This window comes from Delphinapterus leucas, chromosome 16 (assembly GCF_059928025.1).
Source record: "Delphinapterus leucas isolate spDelLeu-1000000601 "Yukka" chromosome 16, BTC_Dleu_Yukka2, whole genome shotgun sequence".
NCBI lineage: Eukaryota > Metazoa > Chordata > Mammalia > Artiodactyla > Monodontidae > Delphinapterus > Delphinapterus leucas.
The window spans coordinates 25454729-25482240 of NC_143144.1; the positions used below are offsets into that span (position 1 = coordinate 25454729).

Sequence of the window (27512 nt, forward strand, 5' to 3'; positions counted from 1 at the left end):
AGTATTCCAATTTATTACATGGGGTAATAAATTAAGCTATATTTAATTTTGTTGTTGTTACATGTAACTCAACTGATCTGGAGAAAGGAACAGAATGGAGGCCTGGCTCTTCTCTGCTGCAGGGTGCCACCATGGCATCTGAGGGGACACCAGGATTGGAAGAAAGGCTTGTGAGAAATGGGTCCTTGCCAAATCTCTCCAAGTCCTTCTGTCATACCCAAGGGGCTCCAGGAAATGGGAGTGGTCTCTGCTCTCTGCCTAGTGATGCCGAAAACTTGGCTTCTGTGCACTGCTGCCAAATCAAACCTCAGAGACAGAGTTTGGGGTGAAGTAGAAAAGAACAGGTTTATTGCTTTGACAGGCAAAGGGGGACACAGCGGGCTCATACCCTCAAAATCTGTGTGTCCCAACCTGGGGGATTTGGTGCGGAGTTTTATAGCACTGGTTCAAAGGTGGGGTTGCTGCTAAGGATCAGGGTGTGCGCAGGGCCTGCGCTCCTTTAATCTGAACTCAGGTGGTCTCCTGATGAGCTTCTGTGGTTCTCGAGGTTATCAAACTGTGACCTCTCTGGAATGAAGAATGCTTCATCAAGGACTGTAGTTAACATCTTCCATTTGTTGGGGGTTTTAGTTCTGCAGAAGAGCTCAAAGATATTGTTATGTGTATCCTTTGAGGTGGAACCAGGACCCTGCCCTAAGGCTGCACTATTGTTTCTTTCTTTTTTTCTTTAATAAATATATTTTTTAAAATTAATTACTTTTATTTTTTGGCTGCATTGGGTCTTTGTTGCAGTGCGCGGGCTTTCTCTAGTTGCGGCGAGCGGGGGCTACTCTTCCTTGCGGTGCCTGGGCTTCTCATTGCGGTGGCTTCTCTTGTTGCAGAGCACGGGCTCTAGGCATGTGGGCTTCAGTAGTTGTGGCACGTGGGCTCAGTAGTTGTGGCTCGTGGGCTCTAGAGCACAGGCTCAGTAGTTGTGGTGCACGGGCTTAGTTGCTCTGCAGCATGTGGGATCTTCCCGGACTAGGGCTTAAACTCGTGCCCCCTGCATTGGCAGGCGGATTCTTAACCACCGTGCCACCAGGGAAGCCCTGCACTATTGTTTCTTGATTGCTCCTTCCTTGTCTCTGCATCCCCTCACTTCCCTGATTAGCAACCCGTTGAACCTGCCCTTTGGAACTCAGGGAAGGTCCTGGAGGCTGAAGCCTATTCCCTACAAACAAGAAACAGGGGACACAGGGTCCTGCTCGGTTTCACTACCTCTCTTGAACCCCAAAGGGCCAGTGTCAGGGGCTGCACTGGACTTTGGCTAGAGGGATGCTGGTATTGTAATTGTAGACCGACAGTTTGGGGAGAGGAAATGGCAGAAGGAGAGTTCCTGAAGGACAGCTGGCCTTTCTGGCATCCTTCCTTACAAGGACAGGGAAACCTCCTCTCCCCGAACCCTCAACACACAGTAACCACAACCACAGAAGGTCTACACACAGGGCACGACAGCATTGTTTCTAACTGATCTCATGGTTCAGCTGGTCTCGGGGGTATCAGCTGTTCTGTAATGCATGACAAATCACTGTGGTTAACTTAGCGCATCCGGGTCTCCTAGATACGGTCATTAGACATTTGCCAAAAAATGTGCAGAGGGAATGCTGGGGGAAAAAGGGAGAAGGGTGATGTGGAGAAGGGCCTGGTTCCTCTGTATGTCCCGGAGCTCTGCCAAGGACTCAGAGTTCACATAAACTCAAGCTCAGGTTTTGGAGACGGGATGGGAGGTGGGGGGGGGGGCAGCCATCAATAAGGAACAGGTCACAAATCCTCAGTGAGTTTGTTCTCAGTCCCACTTTTGCCCCTATTTTCAAGGCTATGCTTACAATAATGATTCTTAAATAGGAACATGCATCAGAATGCCCTGGAGGACTTGTTAAAATACAGATTACTGGGCCCCTCCTCTGAGTTCCTGATTAAGCAGGCCTGGGGTGGGGCCTGAGAATCTGCATTGATGACAGACACTGAAGTGATGCCGATATTCTGTTGCTCCTGGAAACCCTGATTTGAGAACCACTGGCCTAGAACTTCTTGGCAGGACAGTGGCTCTCAGGTATCAGGAAGAAGAGATCCAAACTTTTCTTCGTCTTCACTTTGGGCTGAGGTGGGAACAATGATGAACGGCCAGAGGGGCCTGGTCCTGGGTGGGAGGAGCCTAGAGTGGTGATGCTCTAAGATCACCTGACCAGGAACTGGGAGTCTTGGGGTATTATTTTGCTCCTGAGTGATCTCACTGTGTGGCCTTGAAAAGGTCACCTCTGCTCTCTGGGCCTCAGTTTGGCCCTTTATAAAATGAGCAGATGGCACTTTTCTGTATGTGTTATAGTTTTCACAACAAAAAGGTTTTTCGAAAATAAAAAGGGAGACAAAATGAACCAGGTGACCTCTAAGGGGATGAGGGTGGGGGACTCTCATGCAGGCACCACGGCGTACTCAGAAGCTTGTGGGCTGGAATCCAGCTTGGGGGTGAATATGCCTGATACTAAGTAGCTGCCAGTACTGCCTGGGGCAGTCGCCTAACCTTGCAGAGCCTGGAAGGGGGATGAGGATACTCATGCCTAGCGCTGTTGTGGGAACTGGTGCAGATATGCCAAGTGCCTGGTCAGTAGGTGGCTGCTATGATGATTGCTTTGTTATTTTCAGTATCTCTTCAAGGGTTGGGGGGGGACACAAAGGCGACTGTTCTCCCCCCATCTCTGCCTGACTGTGGAGCCTGGGGACCTTCTTGTTGATGATGGAATCAGAGCTTGCAAGTATATGTCTCAGGCTTTCCCCTGGAACGATTATTCTGGGAAATGCTTAACTCCCCAAATTTTCTTTCTTCCTTTCTTCCTTTCTTTCTTCCTCACTCCCTCCCTCCCTTCCTTCCTTCTTTCTTTTTAAAAATTTTTATTGGAGTGTAGCTGATTTACAATGTTTTGTTAGTTTCTGCTGTACAGCAAAGTGAATAGTTATGCATATACATAATATCCACTCTTTTCTGGTCATTACAGAGTATTCAGAAGGGTTCCCTGTGCTATACAGTAGGCCCTTATTAGTTATCTATCCTTATCTATCTATATATAGTAGTGTGTATATGTCAATCCCAGTCTCCCAGTTTATCCCTCCTCTCCACCCTTTCCCCCTTGGTAACCGTAAGTTTGTTTTCTACATCTGTGACTCTATTTCTGTTTTGTAAATAAGTTCATCTGTGTCATTTTTTTAGATTCCACATAAGCAATATCATGATATTTGTCTTTCTCTGTCTGACTTACTTCACTCAGTATGACGATGTCTAGGTCCATCCATTTTGCGGCAGATGACCCAATTTCGTTCTTCTTTATGGCTGAGTCATATTCCATTGTATATATGTACCACGTCTTCTTTATCCATTCATCTGTCAATGGACACTTAGGTTGCTTCCATGTCCTGTCTATTGTAAATAGAGCTGCAATGAACATTTTGGTACATGACTCTTTTTGAATTGTGGTTTTCTCAGGGTATATGCCCAGTCGTGGGATTGCTGGGTCATATGGTAATTCTATTTTTAGTTTTTTAAGGAAGCTCCATACTGTTCTCCATAATGGTTGTACCCAATTTTTTTCTTTTTTTTTAACAGCTTTATTGAGATGTAATTCACATACCATAAAATTCATTCTTCCAAAGTGTACAATTCAGTGTTTTTAGTATAGTCACATATATACTAAATATATGTAGGCATCACTGCTATCTGAATTTAGATCGAAGCCCCACAGCCATTAGCACTCACTCCCTATTCCTTTCTTCCCCAAGCCGCGGCAGCCAGTAACCTAATTAGTATCTCTATAGATTTACCTATGCTAGGCGGTTTTTATAAATGGTTAACTCCCCAAGTTTTCCATGAACTTTTCCTTCTCCAGCTTCCATTCATTTGATTATTAATTTAACTAATATTCATTGAGGGCCCACTAGGTGCCAAACACAGGACAGGCACTGGGGATACAATTTGGAAAAAAATCCAGACAAGGTTCCTGCTCCCTGTGGAACTTGTGGTCCAGGGGGGGAAGCAGATGTTAATCTGTGAATCACACAAAATCAGGTGAAACCCAACAGTGAGAAGTACTGTGAAGGAGATGGACAGAGATGGTGTCCCTGGTTGGGCGGGCCGGACAGGCTTCAGGTAGTGACGACTAGAAGGCTGTCCAAAGGGTGAGCAGGGACTGACTGGGCAAAGAGGCAGGATAGAGCATTCAGGGCAGAGTGGACAGCCTGTGCAAAGGCCCTGAGGCAAGATGAGCATGGTGCATACAAGGAGCTAGCCTGGAGGGCTGTGAGGGGGGGACACGGAGGCAGGAAGGACAGCAGGACCACCCTGTGCAGAGCCTCATAGGCTGTGTTAGGGAGTCTGGTCTTTATCCCAAGAGTAACAGAGCCTTTGGAGGTTTTATAGCAAAGGCAGATACATGATCTAAGGTGTGATTCAAATATGTCCTCGGATGCAGTTGGAGAAGAGGTGTCAGGGGCCAGAGCTCGGAGGAGGATCTGTTAGGACAAACTTATGGCAGTGGCCATTGAAGGGACGCTGGTGACCTGGTGGGGCAGGGGACGCATTTGAGATGGAAGTAGCTGTATTTGGGGGTCCTTTGGAGTTGAGCACATAGGGCTTGGAGGTGAGCTGGTGACTAGGGTGGCCTGGCTGTCTGGCTTCCTAACTGGGTGGATGGTGTGGCTGTCACTGAGCTAGGGGGGAATCCCTTTCTCCTCGCCTGAGTACGTCAGAGCCCAGAGGGTCACTGGTCACACCAGGAGATACAAGAAAGGGCCGCTCTGTGTGTGTTTCAGGGTAACATGTAAAGCACAGCAGCTGGCACTCAACAAATGACAGCCACCTGCTGGGCCCCCAAGCTGTGACAAACCTATACCACTACTGTGTCGTCTCCCCCATCCACATCCTGCCAGGGACCTCCTGGCTTCTTGCTGCAGAGACCTGTCTCAGGCTGAGACTCTTACTTCCTTAGGGGCGTCTGTGACTCCCCCTGAGGTGGGGAGATTTTGCTGTCTCAACCTCAAACCCCCTCTTCCTCCTCTTGGAAGGTGGAGCAGGGGAGGGAAAGAGCTGGTGCCTGGGAGAGAGGCTGTGCTCCTGCAGGTGAGACAGCAGGTACCTGGGTTCTGAAGCCAGGGGTTTAGTCTCACTCTAAACTAGCTGTGTGACCAGAGGCGAGCTCCCTCCCTCTCTAGACAGAACCTGTAAAATGGGGTTGGGGCACTGGCTTGGAGACTGTCTCAGGGCACCTCCAGCTCCAGTCTCTAGGGTTTTGTCTGTGCTCAAAGGAGAATGTGCCGGTGGTTGGGGCTGTCTTCCTCCTCAGGGGGCGCTCACGGGTGACCCTCCTCCCGCATCCACATCTGGTGCTCTCTTCTCCGTCCCTGTCTCTCCTGGTTGTCAGGCTTTCTCTTGCACCTGTCACGTCCTCCAGGTGGTTGCCGACTGTGTGCAGTGCAAGCTGTTTGCACCTCCCCATCTCCTGCCAGGGCTTTGGACGGGAGGAGTGTTGGACAAGTGTCGGAGGGCTGTGAGCAAGAGAAACATCCAAGCAGAATCTCAGGTGAGAGACTGGGAACCCAGAACCTGCCGTCCTTGGAGGGTTCCAGCAGATGCCAGGAGATTTCTTTGCTTTGGCTCCGATCATCTCCAGAAACAGGGCCGGCCGCGCAGCCATTTCCTCCACCTTCTGGCCCAGGCTCTGAGCTCTGCTCCCATGTCCCCTCTTCCTAACAAAGGCTTCCTCAGTAGAAAAGAGCTTGGACATACAATATTTGCCAACAAAAGCAACCATTGTAGCCCCAGGGAAGGGGGTTGGGGTAGAGAGCCAGGGAAAGGTTTTGCTCTCTGCTTGCCGAGACTGGCTCCAGGGAAGGCCTCAGCCCACAGTTCATGAGTCAGGCTGCTGGGGTCCCAGCTGTAGTCTCTCCCTCTTGACTTACCAAGTCTAAGGCAGGAAGTATGGGGTGGAGTCCAGGGAGAGCACTGCAAGTTCCTCTGGGATGGCCCTGCAGAGGGAGAAAATTAGCAATCACATGCCACGACTTTTCCCTTCTGTCGCCACAGGGCCCCCACTCTGCAGCTGGGAAAACTGAGCCCCTGAGAAGGGAGGCAGGCCATTTAATCCTGAGCTCATCTGGCGGGTTTGCGGAGGGCCAGAATGGAGACGGTTCACTGCCTCTCCTGCAAGTTCCCACTGACACATGGACACCTCACACTCTTGCTTCATCAGCCCTCACACACAAAACCACAGTCTGGCCCTTGACTTCACGGATCTTAAAGAACCAGAAAGAGGAGAAAGGGAACTCTGTTCTTCCCAAACTTAATATAGATCTGTTTGGTGGTGCCATTTCAAATAATTGGATGCTCTGATGTTGCTTGGAATAGAACACACTCTGCATTTCCACAGGACTTTAAAGTTTACGTCTGTGACTCCTGTGATCCTCACCATTTCCCCTTTGACAGATGAGGTACTGCAGCCCAAAGGGGGAAATGACTTGCCCTTGGTCACTTGGTCTGTACTGGCAGTCTAGCCTACAACAGCCTTCTGATCCCTACCCTTGTCTCTCTCTCCTGCTCAGCACTAGATTCTGGGTCCTGATGCCAGCTCTGCTGCAAATGAGCTGTGTGACCTGGGACATGTCACCTCAGCTCTCTGAACCTCCTTCATAAATGTATTGGCCCTCCAAAACCCTGATGTCATTTCATTCATTCCACAAGTGCTGCTTTCCAGGAGGCCCTGAGTCAGGTCCTGGAGCCGTGAGGATGAAGATTCCAGCTCTCTGCCCACAAAGTGGGACCATATTCAGAGCCCAGGGAGGGTGTGGACTGGGAAACCTCACGTGGAGAGAAGAGGGCAGGAACCCAAGTTCTCTTTCAGGGGACCCAGGGATTCCCAAGAGAAGTCTGGTCAGAGAATTTGCATCCACAAGTTGGCCACCCTTTAAGAAAGCCCTCAACAAAATGTCTGAACTCAAAAGAAAGATTAGGGGTCTTTATACACTTTACAGAAAGGTTCTTTACTCTGCAGTTCTTAAAAACAAAACAAAACAAACCAAAAATAACAAAACTCCTTTCTCCAATTCCCACCTCTGGATTTACAGTGCATTCGAAAATTGTTAGGAACACATTCACAGAGTAAAGCAGGAAAGGAAAGCAGGAGTTGGCCTGTTTGCCTGACTACTGAGCGGGTCTCAGCAGCATTGCAAAACCAGCAGCCACTCTTATCTCTTAGACTCAGTTTTTCCCACCTTAGGCTGTGTGGTGGGTACATTGGTGCCAGGTGTGGAAGCAGAGAATGGTTATTTATTGAACCTTACTATGTGCTATAATTAACACCCATTTCACAGACGAGGAAACCGAGGCTCAGAGCTAGGATTTCAATCAGGTCTGGCTGACTGTAACGCCAGGGCTCTCGGCTCACCTTGCTCAGCCCTGCTCTTGACTAAGACACAGATCAGTCACTGCACTAGGGGGCCCAGGGAGCTGTAGTCTGCAAAATGGGTAGATTCAAGGGGCGGAAGATTACTGGGGGCATCAAGACCATTAGGAGAGAAAGGAGACACTCTCTTGGGGCGGGGGGTGGGGGTGGGGTGGTGCTCACCATCTCGCCATCCGAAGGCAGTGGGGACATCCCATCAGCCCAGGAGCTCTGGAAACTGGGCCCTGCAGTCAAGTAAAGGGTGGTGGGGCGGAGGAGCCTAGGAAAGTAAGGGCCATCACTCCCGGGGAGCCCATGAGTCTGAGGGGACACTCGCCCAGGGAGCCCGAAGTCCCAGCTCGGGCTCCGCGTGGCACTTCCGATCCGCGCCCTGCGCCCCGCCCACGGGCGCTCGGAGCCCCCAGCTCCGACCTGCGCCCGGCCCCGCCCCGCCAGTGTGCCCACCCCCGGCCCGCCCCGCGGTCCACTTGCTCGGCTCCCGCAGCGTAGCGGAGCGTCAAGGCGCTGGCGGATTGACCCGCCAGCAGTTGGCAGTGGGGGCGCTGGCGCGTCGGCCGCTCCGCTGTCCCGCCGGCAACCTCGGGCTCCCGGAGCCAGCGGTCCAGACGGCGGCGCCGCGCGGGGGGCCGGGATCGGGCGGCTGGAGGCTGCGAGGCGGGAGGCGGCGGAGGAGGCGGAGGCCGGCCGGAGCCCCGAGCGCGCCCCAGTCTCGCTCGCAGCCCGGAGCTCGGGGCTCGGCGCCCTCCCGGCCCGCGTGCCCGCGCGGCCACATGGCTCCTCTCCGCGCGCGGCTGTCCTGCCTGCTGCTCTTGCACTGTGCGCTCTGCGCCAACGCGGGCAGCAGGACCCCAGGTGCGTGCGGGTAGGGCGCGCAGGGGTGCGCGGGGTCCGGGGTGCACGCGGGTCAGGGTGGCCCGAGGGTGTCCGAGGAGCCCGGCAGCTTTCGAGCGGGTGGGAGGCTGTGCACACGCTGGGTCTGAGCTCTCTTTTCTTACCCCAGTGCCACCGACGCTGTCCGGGGATTTCTCTTCCTTTATGGCACGAGACTAGGGAGAGACTCCAGGAGAGCACTTGAGGATAGGAGCCTTTTCTTAGGGGTTGTGTATCTGTCTCTTGGTCTCTGTGTTTCTCTCTCACTCTCTGTCTCTCGCTCCTGTGTGTCTTTCTCTCAGTGTCTTCTCTGTCTCCAGCTTGTATGCATGTGTGCACATATGTGTGTACGTATGTGCAAGTGTCTGACTGTCACACACACAGAATCAGGCTGGCAGGTGGTTGCCCCACACCCCAGTGAACACCGGGCACTCACACTGCTGCACAGAAACACACATACATCCCTCTCCCCCAGCATTCTCACACTCTGTGCTGTGCAGACAGCCTCTCACACGACGATCAGACACACTCCACCCTCACTTTGCAGTGTGAGGTGCCCTACTGGTGGCTCTGAGCATGGGGAGGGGGCTCTGGTCAGTTCCAGGCAGAGTGCCTGCTTGTCTTTGAGCTCTGTTCACGTACCAAACAGGATCCCCCTAGCTGAAGTCTTGGGGGTGTTCTGCTGCAAAGGGTAAAACCAGAGGAAAGTTGGTCATCTCCCTCCCCGCCCTCCAATAACTGCCTTGGGCAGGAGGGATTTTCAGGGCACATCATTTTCTAGGTTTTATCAGTGCCGTGAAGGGGGCTGGGGACACGAGATAGAGCTGTGTGGAAATGAAAATTCCTCCCTAAGTCCTATCCATGAATCACTAGGCCTAGAAGCCAGGGAGCTGTCATTCCTGCCCTGCCTGGCTCGGCTTAGCGAGAGCTGTGTGAGGACGGGCTGCTGGCATGCAGCCTGGAGCATGGGGCCATGACCTCACACTTAATTCAGTCCGAGTGGGCAGGTCACCCCTGTGTCTACTTTTATTTTTGAAGATCTATATTTACCCAGCTTGGGGCTGGGCCATGTAAAAATCTCGGCAGCCACTGCTGCTTAAAAAAGTTTTCTTTCTAAACCTGGAAAAATGTGGAACCTGTATTCCCTCCCTTCCCTCTCCAGCTACTCTTTTCTCCTTGACACGTGCCCAGGAGGCCCTGAGTTTCTAGGTGTGTTTGTTTTGCCAGCTGTGTTCCGGGAGCTTGGCGACGAGGGCCCTACCTACCCCGGGGTGGGCTGGTGACTTCAGGGCACTGGGGAGTTTGGGCACATCCAGCCATCCCTCTTTGCCCTGGGGGCTTTCGGGGAATTTCCTCTGTAGTGCCCAAGGTTGGAAGGTTTGTTGCTAGAGTGACAGGACTCTGTTTGGCATCATTTGTTTCCCTCCGCCAGCTGTAACAAGGGCCTGGGGGCTATGGGGAGCAACGTGTGTCTAGCAGTTTACGAACTTGAACACCGATCATCCAAGTGCAGAGATGCAAGGGCTCTGGAAGCACTGGATGAGAAATAGATGAAATTGGGCTAAGGGGTTCCTCCAAGGTGACGGTCAAGGTTGCAGAGCCCTTCCTGCCCCCATGGGATTTCCAGCTTCTCCCGCTTAGCTCTGCCCAGACGGCACCGAAGTAACTCTTTCTTCATTTCCAACAGAGTTGCGCTTCTCAAGAAAGCTCAGTGACTATGGTGTGACAGTGCCCTGCAGCACAGATTCTCAGGGACGCTTCCTCTCCCACGTGGTATCCGGGCCACCAGCAGCCTCCTCAGGGAGTACAGAGGTGGACAGACCACCCGCACCACTGTCACACTCCGGTCACCTGCGGGTGGCTCGAAGCCCACTGCGCCCCAAAGGAGTGACCTTGCAGCCTGGCAGCGGGGGGCGCTCCTCCCTCTACTTCAACGTCACTGTTTCTGGGGAGGAACTGCACTTACACCTGCGGCCCAACCGGCGGCTGGTGGTGCCCGGAGCCTCGGTGGAGTGGCAGGAGGATTTTCGGGAGCTGTTCCGTCAGCCCTTGCAGAGGGAGTGTGTCTACACCGGGGGTGTCACGGGCATGCCAGGGGCAGCTGTTGCCATCAGCAACTGCGACGGATTGGTAAGGGACAAGGCTTTCATCAAGCAGCACCCCCTTTCCTCTCTGTCCCCCTCACCGAGCCAGACCGACATGGTTTTCTCCTTGGCTCCCGTGTGTTCGGGATTCCTGTGGGCACAGCCTGCAGTCTGGGCCAAGTCAGGGGCTGCGCCGCTTTCCAGAGAGAGCCCCGCGTGCCCCTTTGGCCACCAGGTTCATACTGTGCCAGCTGTAAAGTGGCCGAGATAGGATGGTACCTTATCCTGTCCATCCCCTCACCATCTACGGACACGCCGGGACCGCAGCTCACCTGTCGGGGGTCTGAGAGCAGACACACGCAGGCGTGAGGCGGGCAGGCTCTGCTGGCGTTGAGTCCTGGCTGTGCCGCTCACTGGCCCTGTCACTTTGGATAAGTTACTTGCCCTCTTGTGGTCCTTTCCCTTACCCGTGAAGTGGGATTTATTCATTCTGCACATATTTACTGTGCGCGCTCCACGTGCCAGTCGGGTGCTGGGGATACGGCAGTGCCTGAGACAGACACAGCCCCTTGCCCTCCTGGAGCTGATGTGCTGTTGATGAAAATATGACCTACCTCACCAGGCAGCACGGCCAGTGGTTGGCACTTGCTTGGCACATGGTCAGGGCTGTCAGTATCAGCTGCTGTTATTATTATTATTATTATTTTTTTTTTTTGCGGTACGCGGGCCTCTCACTGTTGTGGCCTCTCCCGTTGCGGAGCACAGGCTCCGGACGCGCAGGCTCAGCGGCCATGGCTCACGGGCCCAGCCGCTCCGCGGCATGTGGGATCTTCCCGGACCGGGGCACGAACCCGCGTCCCCTGCATCGGCAGGCGGACTCTCAACCACTGCGCCACCAGGGAAGCCCGCTGTTATTATTTTTACTGCTGTGTCCTTCCTCGTGCCCCACTGTCTCTGGTCCCGAAGCCAGCCTGCTCTTCCGTGGCTCTCTGATGTGAGTTCCCTTTCTCAGGACCTGCTCCCTCCTCCCAGGCACAGGGAACCCCCTGCTAGTTGGTTCCATGTTGCAAACCAGAAAGCCACAGGTGGCTTCTCTCCTTCTTGTGCTCAACTCAGGCTGGATCCCATTCCCCTTGCTGCCCCGTCTGCTGTATATCAGGCCCTTGTGAGCCTGCGTGGCAGCTCCAGGGCCTTGATGGGCACTGTTTTCATGGTCTCTGCTTTGCCAGGCACGAGCCGATATGTCCAGGAAAGGACCTGCTTGCCCGTCTGCCTTTGAGCTTTAAGAGAGGGATGAGTCAGATGCGGGGATGGTAAGGGGAGGAGTCTTTCCTTACTGGCAGGGCTGGGAACACTTCTTACCATCTTCCCATCCTTACGAGGTGTCTTCCTGCTGAATGTCATGGCTGCCTTTCTCTAGACCAGGGTTTCTCAATCTTTTTTTCATTATCATCCCCCTGAGGAGCCTTTTAGACACTTTTTCCCCTAATTGTTCCCCAATGAAACCTTAATACCACAGCTATACTGAATATCTGTTTTTAAACTCTATGTATATCTGTGCTTTATATATGAAAAGAGTAAATTTTCTGCCTCCCAAATAACCAATTTTTGCCCCATTGGAGGCACTAGAGCCCCCATTGAGAGGCATGGTCTAGGCAGTGGTTGGTTTTCAGAGTTGAGTGTGCACCAGAATCACCTGGAATGCGAGGGTTCTGTGGAGCGGACTTTGAGGAACACAGATTGTAAGGATAGCTGGAGAAGGCTGAGACCTTGTCCTGGTGCCAGGGTGAGCCTTGGCCGCCATCCCGCCCTGGCTCAGCAGTCCTGGGACTCTCCTCAGCCTGTGGCTAGCGCTATGCTGTGGCCACAAGTTTTGGTTGAAAATCCAAAGTGACGTGAGGAATCACCTAGAGATAAAGTGTCTGTGCAGATGGAGAGATAGAAAGCACCAGTGCATGTCAGTGGCTTGGGCTGAATGACATGGTGACCTGAAGTCATCAGCCGAATGGGCCGTAATCTGTTCAGTGACATTCCTTGACAACCTCCATCAATGTCCACGGGGACCTAAACAGAGGCATGAATGGATGATCATCGCCATTAATATGTAACTGCCCACACCCTTTGCACCCTGGAAACCTTCTTATCATTGAACCAGCTCAGCAGACATCGACAGGTGGTCACTGGATGCTCACCTGACGTTGCTGACTTTTGGTGGCCTCTGAGGAAACGTTCTTATTGGCTATGTGACCTGGGCAAGTCACTTCCCCTCTCTGGGCTTTACTCTTCTCATTTGTCCAAGGAGGGGCTGCACTCATGCCTCCCTGGCAGACAGAACTCTATTCTATGTGACATTTGCAGAAGCTGGGTCAGGTCTCGGAGGCTCCATGGATGAGCTTCTGGAAGCCTGTTCTGTGGTGGAACTGAGGCTCCGGGAGTGGCTTGCCTGGTCCCTGCGTTTGGTGAGAGGCAGAACTGGACCTCCTGGGCTGGGCCCCTGCTTGTGCCCTGGGCTCCAGAGTCCAGACCCTAAGGCTAGTTCTCAGGGGTCTCCCTGACCTGGTCCCTGACAGGGACCACAGCACAGCACAGAGGCTCCCTGTCCAGGGCAGGGATTTCCTCACCTCCAGCCCACTCCAGAAAACGGCCCTGTGTCCCGTGAGAGCAAGGGCTGTTCACTGTCACCCAGCTGAGCCACCTTTGGATTCAAAGGCCACAGTGCAGCCCTTCTGATGATAAGATTTCACTCTGCATCTTTATGTGGACTCTGGGTTTTAACCCCATCTTCTTCCATGTCTCAAATGCTGAAGTCATTCAGTCCAAAAAAATACGTACTGAGCACTGGCCATGGGCAGGGTCCACACGGAGATGTGAGAAAGTGAAAGTGACACGAATAATAACAGCAGCAGTCATGAGCCATAGCCACAGCCCAGGCACAGCACACGTACTGTCATGCGCACTCATTAACTTCATCCATCGTGTAAGTGGGGAAACTGAGTCATGGGGAGGCGGTGTGAAGATAATATCAATACATATAGCTTCTATTGGCACAGGACTTTATAGTTTATAAAGCCTTTCAGTTGTATGAGGTGCGTACACAGATATTGTTGTAACCCTGCTTTGCAGAGAGTCAGGTCTCTGTCCTCAAGGAACTTGGGTGCTAAGCAGGGGGTACCCCACAAATAGTTTCAACAGTAACTTTTTGGTTTTCTGTAGCACAGCAGGGATGGCTACTCGGTAAATGGGAGTGATTATTATCTTTGTCTTAGAGAAGATAGTATTTGAACTGGGTCTTGAAGGATGAATAGAAGTTTGTTGGAGCCAGAGGGTGGGTAGGGCGTTCTGGGCAGAGGAAAGAACTTGCCAGTGAGGGAGCACCATGCTAGACGGGGCTGGGGAGGTGATCCTAGAAGACACTGGGCAGGTGGGCCTTGGTCTGACCTTGAAGGAAGGGCGGGATAGGAGAGGGGGCCCAGGGCAGGGAAGCAGCAGCCTGTTATCTGAGAAGAGTCTGGGCTGGGAGTTGGGAGCCATGACTGTGTGACCCTGGGCAAGCTGCCCTCCTTCTCTGGGCCTCCCTTGCCTCCTGGATGTATCATGGAGCCTGTAATGGATGAGCTCAGAGCATCTTCTAGCTCTGGCATTGGTACTTTGTGACACAGGGCAGGCCTTGCTGGAGGAGCTTGAAGCCAGGCCACTGTAAACGTGTAGTCGACTGCCCCTTCCTGGCGGGTCCTGGGTCTGCTCCTGCCAGGCCTGGGCGGGGCTGCAGGTGCAGAGAGGAGAGACACCAATCCTGAGCTTGGCCCTCATGGCTTAGCAGACCTTCCAGTTGGAAGACGGTCGGAACAAACCCTCCTCTGTGTGGACAGACTTGCAGCCGTTTGGACTTTAGCTGCTCTGGTGAGAAGTGCTGTGTCTAAGCTGATGACTCGATCCTCCTTTCCAGCTGGAACCTGCAGTGGGAGCAGTGACCATTATCTCTTCCACGTCTCCTGCCATCCCACAGAGTCAGTCACCACGGGCACCGGGACAGACACTGGGCGGGTTCTGTGCACGGCGGTTAATTCATGCCTGACACCGAGGAATGGGCACTTTATCTCACTTCCCACCTGCTCTGCTGGAAGGCCTGGTGTGTCATAGTCGGGGAGGGGGTCGGAGGTGGGGGACCAGGAATGAGGAAGCCAGGACCCCTGCCCCAGATGAGTCTGGAGGATAATGGGAAACCAGACATAAAAGCAGACAGATTACAATCCTGTGTGAGGCAGCAGCGGGAGGACCCGTTTGTTTTGGTTAGGGGATCAGGGAGGGCTCCTGGAGGAGGTGGCATTGGCTCAAAATTGTTCAGACATTATAAACATGAAAGAAAGTGCCAGGCCCTCGGCCAGCAGAGAGAACTGCTGACCCAGAGCAGGCTTGTGGGTGTTTGGGGGAAGGAAATAGGCGATGTGGGGAGGCCCAGTCGTGCCTGCAGAGTGTTTCCTCTGGGGTTGGGGGCAGCTGTCAGACACTGGGGTCCCAGATGGGAATGCGCCCAGGCAGCAGTGGCGGCCTGCTGGTCTACCCTGCAGAGCCTCCCTTGGGGATCCCGGCCAGTCCACGTGGCAGTCCCCCCAGTGCTCCTGTGACCCGAAACCTCAGGGCCTGTGGGCAGGGGGGCCTGGGTGATCTCAGGTCCCCTGGCTGGGGCCAGGTGCAGAACAGACTCTCTGCTAGCAGTTGTGGTTCTGAAGTCCTGAGAGGCACATGGAGGCCTGGGTGGGGGGCCACTACTTTGTGGGTCCCGGAGGGGTTGTGGGGTGCAGGAATGAGATCAGCAGAGTGGGACCCCTTCAAACCATCAGGAGCCCAGGCTGCCAGCCTCCTGAAGGCCACTTGCCCCGCTTCTACCTCTGTCTCCGGGGCTCCCAGGCCTCGCTGCCCCTGCACTGGGGTCACGGGGGCTGGGAGGCGTCACGTCCCCCCCTCTTTGCCCTCAGTGCCTCTGTGAGTCAGGGGCCTGGCGTGGAAGCAGCTGCACGTGTAAGATTTGTCACCATCTGGTTCTGTTTTCCACCCTCTGCAGAACGTGCATTTTTAACGGGTTACAGAGTAGACCCCTGGCAGGCGGTATGGGGAGAGGGCAGGGGGAGGCTGTGTCCCAGCTCTGCTTCCTATCCTCTGCCCAACGGTGTGCAAGTCCCAGCAGCTCTCTGAGCCTCAGTCCTTTTGTCTTTAAAATGGTATTAAGATGCCAGGTGGAGGGCGTGTGTGTTCGCACTGACAGTTGAAATGGCCCGGGGTTTCTCTGTGGGGTGATGAAACGTCCTAAAGTTGATCGTGGTGGTGGCTGTACAGCTTTATGCAGAGACGAAAAGCCATTACATTGTGCACTTTCTTTTTTTTTTTAATTTAAAAAAGAAATTTTTTTTATTGGAGTAGAGTTGATTTACAATGTTGTGTTTCAGGTGTACAGCAAAGTGAATCAGTTATACATATACATATACATATACAGACATTCTGCACTTTAAATGGGTGAATTGTACGGTACATGAATTATGTTTCAGTAAAGCTGTTACCCGTAGAGCCTGGCCCATAGAAAGCCCCGTGACAGGCATTTTTAGTCATAATTAGGAAACAGTCTAGGGTGGCAGAAATTGTGGAGTCTCTCTACTCTAGTACAGACTAGCTGTGTGATCTTGAATAAGTTTCTAAATCTCTCTGTGCTTGGGATTCCTCATCTGTAAGGAGGAAAGGAGAACAATCGTCTATAGGGCTGTTCAGAGGATTAAATAAGAAAATGTAAAAAAGTGAAGGGTCTGGTATATGGCGGGGCCTTAAAAAGTGGGGATTATTAATAGTAATATTTATTACTTTTTTATAGTAATTACTACAGTAATTACAGCTATCATTAATGGTGAGAAATACTAAAAGTATTGTTGGAGTCCCTTGTACTGCAACAGTACGTAGATTATCAGTGCTCTCTGATGTGAGCCCGAGGCCACCTCTGGTTCCCGGGTTGGCCAGGCCCTGCCTCCCCTCTGCTGTGGCAGCTTTCTCTGCAGAATGGTGCTTGCTCAGTGCGCGGGAGTGTATTACGACTGGTCTGTAATAACCCCACATGCCTTCCAGGGCAGGAGGGTACTGAGAGGTGCCAAGTGGAGCATTCTGTTAACAATCTGTAGGCACCTTCCCCCAGCCAGGCCCTTGACTAGCTCCTGGGGATGCAGGGTTGAAACTCACCCCTCTCTCCCTGTGCTCCAGAACCCATGGTTTAAAGAAGGCCGATATGCACAGTAGACAGCATGAAACAAGACTGATCACACTAAACGTCAGTGTTGTGTAGGAATGCAGGGAAGCGTAATGCGCTTGGTAGGTGGCCTAGAGGTGAGTACTGAGAAGGAGAGGTGCTCAGGGAAAGCTTCCCAGTGGAGGGGACATTTGGCCTGGGTATAAAAGCATCAATAGGAGCTTTTAAAGCCAAGAGCTAGGAATTTTAGGCATTCGCAGGGAAGGAAATCCTACGTCTTTGCAGGATTCAGGAAATGGTAAGTCATCTCAGCTGCTCTCCACTGGAAAGGGGGGCGATGAAAATGTAGTTTGGAGAAACTCTGCCTCACTGTGGGCTTAGATTTGCCCCAGTGGCCATAGGGAGCCATGGGAGGTTTGTAAGCAGGAGTCACTTTAGTATTTGGGGAAGATGCTAATCTTTCCAGCTGCATGCTGGCACAGTCCTATTGTAGCAGATTTGCCTGGGGCTCATTGGTGTCTTTGTGCCAATATCTGTCCTTGCCCCGGGGTTGCTCCATGACGTCTAGGGAGTGAGTGGGCTTTCCTGGCAGCTCCTTGGCAAGCACCCAGCTCTGCCTTGCTGTCTGTGCCTGCCCTGGGATGTGGAGTGTGAGGCCTGGAGTTTCAGAGGTGCCCTCAACCAACTGCCCGGCAGGCCTGTCCCCACACATCGTGGCCTGCGGGCTGCCTGCCCCTACACATCTGTGCCGACAACCCTGGGAGGGGCGGGGGATGTCTGGCCCCGCATTGGTGCAGAGCTCATTGCCTTGCTCCACCTGCCTCTCCAGCCCCGATGGTGGATCCTGCCCTGCAGACCCTCACCCTCCCCAGCCAGCCTGGTGTGTTTGCACCTCACTTTGGAGCCCATGCCTTTGCTCATGCTGTTCACACCTCCCACGGTGCCTTCCCTTCCCTCTGCTTGAGGCATCCCCCATCTTGGCCACCCAGTTCCCAGAAGTCAGGAACTGTCTTAAATGTTTGCATTTCTCTGCATGCCTAGCACAGGGCTGGGTTCGCGGTACACAGGAGGTTGGGACTTCAGCTGCCTCTAGGAGCAGGGATTAGCGCAAGGGAAGAGGGCCAGGTACTAGGGGAGAGGTGGGACAGCGGCAAATTCCTGTTTAAAGGGAGTGCCGATCTGGTATCACATTTGAGAATTTTAAGAGAGAAATCAGAAATATGGATTTTTAAGCAAAGTGTTCTATTTTTTAAGACAGTATGTGGGCCCAATGCAGCAGGGCTCTTAGCTGGAGGCCTCAGCTTGCTAGGGAGCAGTGCAGGGGATGAGAGCATGACCCCTGCAACCAGACTGCCTGGGTTGAAATCCCAGCCTTGGCTTTTTCATACTGTATGGCCTTGGGCAATTACTAAGCCTCTCTGTGCTTCAGTTTCCTCATCTGCAAAGTGGGGATAATATTAGTCACTTCATAAGAGTTGTCATATGTGCAAAGGGCTTTATTAGCACAGTACCCGATATGCTTCAGCCGTCGCTATTAAATGGTGTGGATTTATTGGTTGAGTCCACCGGGTCTGAGGGGATGGGAACAGGAAAGAAGAGGAGAGGAAGTCAAGAGTACCCCAGTTTTCTGCTTTACAACCCCAGAGGGGTCTCTGGGCCTTTAGCTGGGCAGGCAGAGACCATTCCTCCCAACCTCCTCCAGGCTTGTTCATTGTTTTCTCAGGCTGCAACTTGCTTCTCACCCCCGTCTACATTCTTCCCCTGGAACATTCCCATTGGGCTCTCAAAGGGCAGGGTCTGAGCTTAGCCACCTGTGTGTCTCTATGATCCCGGCACCTGCCACAGGGCAGGCCCTCAGTGGATGTTGAGTGAGCTGACGGACCGGGAGAGGGAACGTGGCGGGCTCCCTTTCAGAGGCGGCATAAAGCTCATGTTGGCATCTTCTCACCTCTGTCAGATGGGGAGGGACAGCAGGCCTGTCCTCCTCTCTGTGGCTGTCTGTCTGCTCCTAGGCCAGCGATGGATGACACGTGGCACTCGCAGTGCCACTTGGCCTCCTGCACGCCCGGCAAGCCCTGCAGGTCAACTGTGCACGCTGCCCCTGAGTGCGTGTCCCAGTGTGTGCTCCAGGCACCCATGCCCCGTGGGCCTGAGCCAGTGGGTGAGGCGAGACTGTTTGCTTTCCTGCCCTCAGTGTGCCCTTTACTGGCGAGTTTCTGTCTCCAGAGCTCGCATCCTCTGCGAGGGTGCAACCTGCTTCATCACGTTTGCTATTCAGGTAACACAGTTCCCTGAGAAGCCCTCAGTCCTTTGTAGAATTTATGTTTCTATAACAAAAACAAGAAATTGTCTTTTTAGAGAAAAAGGGAGCTTCTGACCTGCCACATCAGGGTGACTGTGGGTCTTTAGGTAGAAAGTGGCCTGCAGCCCTTCTTACACTTCATAGAGTATGTCCCCCGTGGTCACTTCCTGCTTGTGGGGCTGTGGTCTGGGGGCTGCAGGCATGGGCAGCAGTCAGCATGCGGTGACTTGACCCCAACCAAATCCCAGGAGGCGGGAGCACAGGTTTTCCTGGGGAGATAGGCAGTGTGGGGAAACTGAGTGACTGTATCAGTTATCCACAGCTGTGAAACAGACCAGCCTAAAACTGCTGAACTTGAAACAACGGCATATTCTTTCCACAATTCTGTTGGTTGGCTGGGTGATTCCCCTGCCGGTTGCTTCCCGGACAGTTGGCGAGGCTGGAAGGTCCAGGCTGACCTCGTTCACACATCCGGCATTGGCGCTGGCTGTTGGCTAGGCAGCCTCAGTTCTCCTGTCTGTGGCCTCACATCCTCCAGTAGGTAAGACCAGCTTCTTTCATGGCAGTCTCAGGGTAGCATTCCAAGAGGGTAAAAGTGGAAGCTGCAAGATCTCATAAGGAAGATCTTCTAGTCTTGGAAGTTGCATAATGTTGCTTCTGTGCATTCTATTGGTCAAAGCAAGCCACAAGGCCAGACTAGATTTTCCAAGAGTGGAGGAATGGACCCTACCTCATTTCAAAGAGGCATGGGAGCAGAGACAGGAGGCATTGTTGCAGCCATCTTTGCAATCGTTCTCCCATACTGACCCTAGGCAAGTGGCTCGACCTCTCTGAGCCTCAGTTTCTGTATCTGTAAAGTGGGTGTTCCTACCTTGTAGTTTTGTTGATTAGAAATCAGGCACTTACAAGTGCCGCCACAGGGTCCAGAACAATGAATGGTAGCATTTGCTGTTATTATTGTTGATCTCTTGGAATAAACATAGAAACTGAGGCAGGTTCCACAGTGGGTTTGTTTCCAGACCCCTGGATGCCCATTCTAGTGCTCTTGCTTCCCAGAAGGCCCCATCCCAGCAGGTCCTCTGTCTGAGTGGCCCAGGGTCTGGATCCTGGGTGGTTTTCCAGTCTTCGAGGCGGTCTGATCTTGCAGTTTCACTTCCCTAGTTTCCCCACGGCTGTGCCTTGCTGTCTGCTCTGGGTTAATAACTTATTTATGATATGGAATAGAAGCCAGACATCACCTCACTGCCGCTCCTTCCGTGCAGAGCCGGCCTCCCATTCCAGGGAGGGCTGGTCTAGGGGCTGGTTTTATTTTACTTCCCTGGCATCTTCAGGCTGGCTGGAGGGAGGGTGACCTCTGGGCTGCTCCGTGGGCTGGTGAGTGGGGTGGGGGCTGTGCTTGCCTTCCACCTGCCTTCCAGCCTCAGTGCGGTCCAGGCCCAGGGCTGGGCTTTTGGTGAGGACCTGGGGAATTTCCGCATTCCCCGGACCCTGCAGTGGAAAGTTCCCAAATCATCCACCAGGCCCGGCCTTCTGTTTTCAGCATGTGGGCCTTTTCCTGCCTATAAAGCCTTAGAAACAACAAGAACAACAACAAGAAGAACAGTAGCAGTAATATTTGTAGGCTGCCTCATCCCTGGCAGCTCCAGGGAGCTCCGTATCAGCACAAATAACCCTCCTGTTATGAACACCTCCGGCAGTGAATCTCAGCTCAGCATCACTGCCAAAGTTCACCCTAACTCAGCTATGACTGGAAGAGGCTTTGGGGGCCTCTCGGTCCCCTTCTCACTTTTCCAGACAAGGAAGCTGAGGCTCAGGGAAGGGAAAAGACTCACCCAGGGTCACGCAGTGGGCGACTGTCAGGGCCAGTGGGGTCCAGGTCCCTGACTCCCAGTCCCGTGCTCCCCCCACAATCCCACACAGCTTCTCCTGAGTTAGTAGACGGGAATCGTTCCTCGAGGTCCTAAACCCTGTAACGGCCAGGGCCTCGGTGGCCATGGCAACGACTTCAGAGCGCAAACACTGAAGGGATTGGTCCATCAGTTGCCTCGTGGGGGGCGTCCTGGGAGTCCTTGGGCCTGGGTGCCGAGTGGAGGTGTTTACGAGGCTTCCCTTGCAAGGGTGGACAGCTCAACTTCTGCGTGTCGTTGTCCTCCTGAAGACTGGGAAACCTGTTCAGAGAAAACAAATGCCAACCTCCCAGTGAGCAGGATTTGAAGCTCAAACGAAACCTCCTGGTGCATCTCAGCTCCAAGTCGCCATTGCCGCTGTTTTATCCATTTTCAGAATTTCGCAGGGCAGTGGGTTGCCGTTATGCACACATCACTTGACATGGAACATTAAAACCCTGCACTCTCCTTTTCTTCTTCTTTCCGTAACATGGCTGAGGGGGCAGTAGATCAGGCCCCTTTAGAGAAACCTCTGAATGTGGGAGTGTTTGTTAGGACCTGGTCGGTCTGAATGCAAACCCTGTTCCCAACGCCTTGCTTGAAGCCCTTTGTCAGTTTTTGCTTTTAAGCCAGCCAAATATTTATACCTTTGATCTGTCCAGAAAACATTCGTCCCCCCAGGCCACCCCACCCCACAGCAGAAGTTAATTTCCGCCCCTTGAGGTTGGCAGGAGCCCACACTCTGAATTAGCTCCTCCAGCCCAAAGAGGCCTCGTTGAGTGCTTATATTTTCTCACCTCATAATTCACAGTCCCGAGGCTGTCCCCTAAGCCGCAGCGTGTTTTGTGGGAGAGGACTCTCATTAAGGGTGGTATGCCCAAGGGGGTTCATTCTGGAGGCTTGAACCTGAGGATGTTGGCCGAAGGTGCCTTGTTCCGAAGTTGGTCCTGTGTTGTGGATCGGTACTTGTCCTCTTGTGGAGAAGCTCGCATCTGGAAGAGGGACAGACAGCCATATGTGGGCGGGATAGAGCACCCGCCAGAACCACTGGGGACGTGGAGGAGGGGGCGGTGATGGGGTGACCTGTGAGCTGGGCTGGAAGGGCATCCCGCAGAGCTCTCCGCAGGGCACAGGCATGGAGGCCCGCGTGCACAGGTGTGGCTTTCCAGCCAATGTGGTTTTGTCCACTTGTCCCCACTGCGCAGAGGAGGGCAGTGAGGCCTGGAGGGGTATGTGTTGTCAGGACCCCCACGTGGGGTTAGGCCTGGGCCCGGTACAGGAGTTCAGGCGTCTAGGTCCACTCATCTTGCCATTCTCCTGCGCTCACCTGCCTCTGCAGGGCCCTCTGGGGGCAGGCTGATGTCAGGATGGATCAGAGGGGAGCCCTGGCTGGGACAAGTGACCTGCTGGGGGCCAGCCCTCCACTGCAGGTAGGACCGGCCGCACCCTTTCCTGGAGCCACCCCACTGTCCTCTGACTTGCTTCTGAGCTGTAGGGTTCAGGCCTAGAGGCGGGGAACCATTCCCCAGCTCAGGGCCTGGCAGCTACACCGCCTCCTGGCGTTTGAGGGCTGCTTCCTGTCTCCTTGTCTTGAAGCCTCCGCTGCTGCCAGGACTTTGCGCCAAGCAGGGAGCCAGGTGGAGCTCCCAGCCCAAGCTTGGTGGGCCGTCCGTGGTGGTGACTGAGGGGGGAAGCCTCAGAGCCACTTGGCTCCTGGGCGTAGGGAATGGAAATTAATGGTGGCTGCCAGCCTGGCAAGGTCTGCCCTTGACTCTGGCTGGGCTCCAGGGTGGGGGCTTGCGGCACAGGGGGACTCTCTGAGCACCTGCATGTGAGGCCCCGCCCTGCTGCTGGGCCAGGACCCCTGCCACTGGGCAGGGAGGGGTGTCGTAAAAAGCAAGCACCCTTCCTGTAAGAACATTTGCCAAGCCTGAAGCAGAGCTGCAGGAAGATCTAAGCGGCTCTGTTCCCCGCAGAGCCAGAGGACAGACTCGGTCGCCGCCTGCAGCAGCAGGAGCAACACAGAGATGTCGCTGTTAATGTCCTCACCCTCCGTACTGTGGGCTCCCAGCTGGGGGGCTGCGACAACACTGACTGGCCACTGGCCGCCCCGTAGACCGCAGCCTCCCCCCACCTCCCGGACCCACCCAGCTCAGGGCAATTTTGGTGAATTACGCTTCACTCGCAGTGGAGTGGCACCTTAAGGGCGGGCGGTGGCTAGGTTCTAAGATAGCACCTAAGGCACAACTCACGTGTGGTCCAGGTGATCTTTGGTCGTGCTCAGCCCGGGGAGATGCGCACAGTGTAAGAGGGGTGCAGTCACCCGGCCTGTCTGGACTCCCCTTCCCCGCCCCCCCTTGGTCCGGGTGTGTACTCAGTGTCCTCTTGTCCCCTGTCTGTCTTTCTTGCCCACTTCCTGTATCATGACCGACTGATTCTGGTCGGACACCTGATGCTGATACTGCTGTGTTTGTGAAACATGGATGATCACTTAAACATTCCATTGAGTACCATTACACCATTTGGGAGCTTCTAGAATTGAGACCAGGGGTTCCTAGCCCTGGGTGCACGTGAGAATCACCTGGGCAGCTTTGACACAATGCTGATGCTTGCCGCTCCCCCACCCACCCACCGCCCCACCACTGCCCCATCTCCCTAGATGTGATTCATTTGTCTGGGGGTGTGGCCTGGGCGTCAGTCGGTCTGCAGATTCCCCAGGTGACCCTAATGGACATCTAGGGGTAAGACCCACTGCTGTAGCCTCCTGGAAAAGTCTACTTTGTGTTTGACGGAAAAGTTGGGGGACCAGGGGAGCCAGCCCGAAGAAGGAAAGAAAGGAAAAGGCCACACACCTGCTGTGGGCCAGGCCTCAGCAGGGGGCATGTCCCCTTCATTACATCATTTCATTTCGTTTCAGGCATGGAAACTGAGGCTTGGAGAGTGTCACCCAGCTGGGAAGGGTGCAGGCTGGGACAGAGCCCCAGGTATTTCACTCCCAAGTGTAGCCGCTGCATCGCTTTGCAGGGAGGTTGGATGACAGAAAAGGAGGGTTACACTGGGTTTGTTTCCTTCTTTTAAACTTTGTTTTAAAGTCATTGTTATACAATTTTTTCTTGTTCATTGTAGCAGGCAGACATGCTGTGCAGAATCAGGTTTCCTTTTCAGATAGGGGAATCATAGAAAAGTTAGAAAACACCTAAATGTTTAAAGAGAAGGAAATTGCCTACAAGTTCACACCCAGGTGGTGCATTTCCGCCAGCCTTTGGTTTGCCCATGTTCTGTCTCACATTTACAGTTCCTGTGAACCAGTCTCTTCTTGGTAAGGACTTTCCCCCTTAAGGATGCAGGGGAGAAGGATCTTTGCTACAAATAGGCTGGGCCCACCAAGGCCCCAGTAGCCTTTCACCCAGCACCTCCCAGGGTGTGAGGCCTGCAGAGGTCATGAGCCTGGGAAGTGGGCGGAGCCAGTAAGCATTCATCCAGGGTAACTGCCTCCAGCTGGTGGAGGCTCTCCTCTTCCCGTGCTTCATCTGAGCCTCAGGGCCTTCTGGGACTTCTGCTGCGCCCGTGTGGGGTGTGCGTTGCCCTTTGAGGACAAACCTGGCGGTTCTTGGCTCCATCCTCCGAGGGCTCCTTCCTCCTGCCTGTCCCCAAGGCTGCAGCTCGGCATGAATCAGCTTTCAGACTCTCCTTGGCTTGGGCCCAGGCCTTGGCAGCCCAGCCTCCAGCAGAGCTCCTGTGGCTTGGGGCTTCCACATCAGGTTTGAATTATGTGGAATCTCAGCGTCCGCAGGCTTTCATCCCAGCCGTGCTGACTCACGCTTCCATGGTAGCGGGCAGCCTGTGCACCTCATGCATGTGTGTCGCCTGAGTGCATGTGTGTTGTCTGTGTGTGTGTCATCCCTTTGTGGGTCATCTGGGTGCATGTGTGTCTCTTGTTCCTGTGCATATGTGTCATCTCCGTGCTTATCTCCCTGTGTGTGTGTCATATAACAGCTTTATTGAGATTCACATACCATGTAAGTCACCCATTTAGAGTGTACGATTCAGTGGATTTTTATCATAGGCCCAGAATTGTGTAATTATCACCATGTTCAATTTTAGAACATTTTCACTATCTCAGAAAGAAGCTCTGTGTCCTTTAGCTATCGCCGCCCCCTCTCTCCACCCCCTCTCGCCACCCCCAGCTGGGATCCATTACTCCAGCCCCCAGCAACCACTAATCTATCTTCTGTCTCTATAGATTGCCCTATTCTAGAGTTTCAAATGAATGGAATTGTATAATATGTGGCCTTTTGTGACTGGCTTCTTTCACTTAGCATAATGTTTTCAAGATTCACCTATGTTGTAGTATTTTTCAGCATTTCTTTCTTTTTTTATGGCTAAATAACATTCCATTATATGGATACACCACATTTTGTTGATCCATTCATCTGCCGATGGGCATTTGGGTTGTTTCCACTTCTTGGCTGCTGTCAGTAATGCTGCAGTGAACATTTGTGTAAAGGTTTTTATGTAGACTTATGTTTTCATTTCTCTTGAGTTGCTGGCTCATATGGAAACTCTGTTTAATATTTTGGGGAACTGCCAGACTGTTTTCCTAAGTGGCTGCATCATTTTACGTTCCCACCAGCAATGTATGAGGGTTCCAATTTCTCCACATCCCTGTCAACGCTTGTTAGTGTCTGACTTTTTGATTCTAGCCATCCTTGTGGGTATGAGGGGTGTCTCGTTGTGGTTTTGATTTGCATTTCCCTAATGACTAATGATGTTGAGCACCTTTTCATGTGCTTATTGGCCATTTGTATATCTTCCCTGGAGAAATGTTTACTCAGGTTCTTTCCCCATTTTTAAATTGGGTTGTCTTCTTCTTAGTGAGCAGTAAGAGTTCTTTACCTATATTAGACGCAAGTCCCTCACTAGGAGAGCAGAGGCTGGTTTCATATCTTTTTGCACCCACCCCGCACCCCCAAGCCCAGCACGCAGTAGATGCTTCATAAAGACCTACTGAGAGAGGGAACGATGGTCTCAGGCTATGGGGGCGTGTGGGGTGGCACTGGCCACCTCACGTTCGTCGTGAATCAGAGGCAATGGCCCAGGATGATCCCGCAGAGGGTCTGGTCCCTGCAGGTTATGTTGGGTGTGTCTTTCAGTTGAATTGACTTAACAGAACCACTGGGGAGGTGGAAGGACTTGAAAAAAACCTAATCCCTGGGCCCACCCCTCCCCTTGGTTTTTGGCTTTAGTAACTGGGGAAAAGATAGTGTCATTTGCTGAGATGGGGGAGGCATGGGGAGGAGGAGTAGGTCTGCTTTAAAGTTTGCAGTGCCCAGCGGAAGACCAGGGTCTCTATCAGGGAGACTGTTGTACAGTCTTACATGGAATTTCGGGAGGGGTCAGAGCTGAGGATGTAATTTTGGAGTTACCTGCAAATACATAATCCCCATAGGATCAGGAGAAATCCCCAGGGAGCATGTGTGTGTGGCTGGAGGAGCTGCGTGAGACCAGGACAAAGAAGTGATTTCTGGCTCTGGCCACGTGAGGTCACAGGTGACTGTGATGAGAGCAGCTTCCAGGAAGTGGTGGTTCTAGAAGCCCCTGTGGCGTGGATAGAGGCGAGGCGTGGAGGTGCAGGCGGTGAGTGTGGACAACTCTTTCTGCTGTGGAGGGAAGCAGAGACCCTGGCAGTAGCTGGACAGGGCTGGGAGGGAATTTCACAGATGGGAGATCCTCAAGTGCACTTATCAATACATGTCAACGAGACTGAATCAGGAGAGAGGGAGGGCCTGGTGATGCCAGAAAGAGGGATGCTAATTGCAGGAGTTAAGTCTTGAGGCGGTGAGAAGGGGGTGGTCCTGAGCACAGGGCACGGCTATGGGAGCTCATGTGGTGGTGGGAGAGCCCTGCCTGACGGTGTCTGTTTTCTCCTTGAAAACAGGAGAGGGTGGGGGCGGGACCAGTGTTAGATGTCCAAGCCGATGGGAAAACGGGAACACAGGTGTAACAGGGAAGTGCTGCAGAGTCCCCTGCCTGCATCGTGCTCACATGAGAGCTCTGGACACTGATTCCAAGGGAGACCAGTGGGCACCGTGTGCGTTTTCTCCATCAGTGTGCAGACGTGGAGTGGGTGGCGGCTTGGGTTGAACCAGGGCAGAGGCTTCTCTGGGAGAGCAGGATGGAGGGAAAGGCAGGAGAGAGTTATGGGTGTTTGCACAAGAACTATTATGTGTCTGGATCGAGAAGTCCAAGGTGGTGAGAGGAGAAGTGAGGACTTGGAGGGGGGATTGACAGTGGTGGAGTGGTGGGGCCATGTGTTGGAGGTCTTGATGAAGTTTAATTGTAGCTGGAGCCAGCGTGCTAGAGTTAGGTGAGCAGGATGGTGCGGGGAGAGAAGGAGACACCCGCAGTCAAGGTTTCTGAGGTTGTAGCAGGTGATGTGATCTCGGAGGCAGCCTGGCTGGCAGTGGCTGGGGATAGAAGTAGGTGGCTCTGTTGGGGGCGAGCCTAGTGGAAGCCACTTCTGATTCTCATGCCATTCCCAGGGTGTGCATCACCCAGCCTCCACTTGCTGGGTTTACTTTTGTTTCCTCCAGTGGAACAGTTTCAACCTGAATTTGCTGGAAGCCTAGAACCTGAGACAGCACAGCTGGCAGTCAAACC

The 27512-nt window shown here is 53.3% G+C and overlaps 1 protein-coding gene and 1 long non-coding RNA gene across 3 annotated transcripts in view; one reads left to right on the forward strand and one right to left on the reverse strand.

The window, feature by feature from the left end:
• Positions 1 to 208: 208 nt before the first annotated feature.
• On the reverse strand, positions 209 to 7920 carry LOC111183480 (uncharacterized). The gene is made up of 3 exons (XR_002647029.2): positions 7647 to 7920; positions 5986 to 6051; positions 209 to 5571 (listed from the first exon to the last, which is right to left on the reverse strand). It is a non-coding gene; the product is annotated as an uncharacterized LOC111183480 (long non-coding RNA).
• A 297-nt stretch (positions 7921 to 8217) lies between these two features.
• Positions 8218 to 27512, forward strand: part of ADAMTS14 (ADAM metallopeptidase with thrombospondin type 1 motif 14) — a 116945-nt gene continuing 97650 nt past the window's right edge. For both annotated transcript variants that reach the window (XM_089897618.1, XM_089897619.1), the window contains exons 1-2: positions 8218 to 8336; positions 10042 to 10484. In XM_089897618.1, coding sequence (XP_089753744.1) covers positions 8255 to 8336; positions 10042 to 10484 — 525 coding nt within the window. In that variant the 5' untranslated portion in view covers positions 8218 to 8254. The remainder of the gene's footprint in view (positions 8337 to 10041; positions 10485 to 27512) is intronic.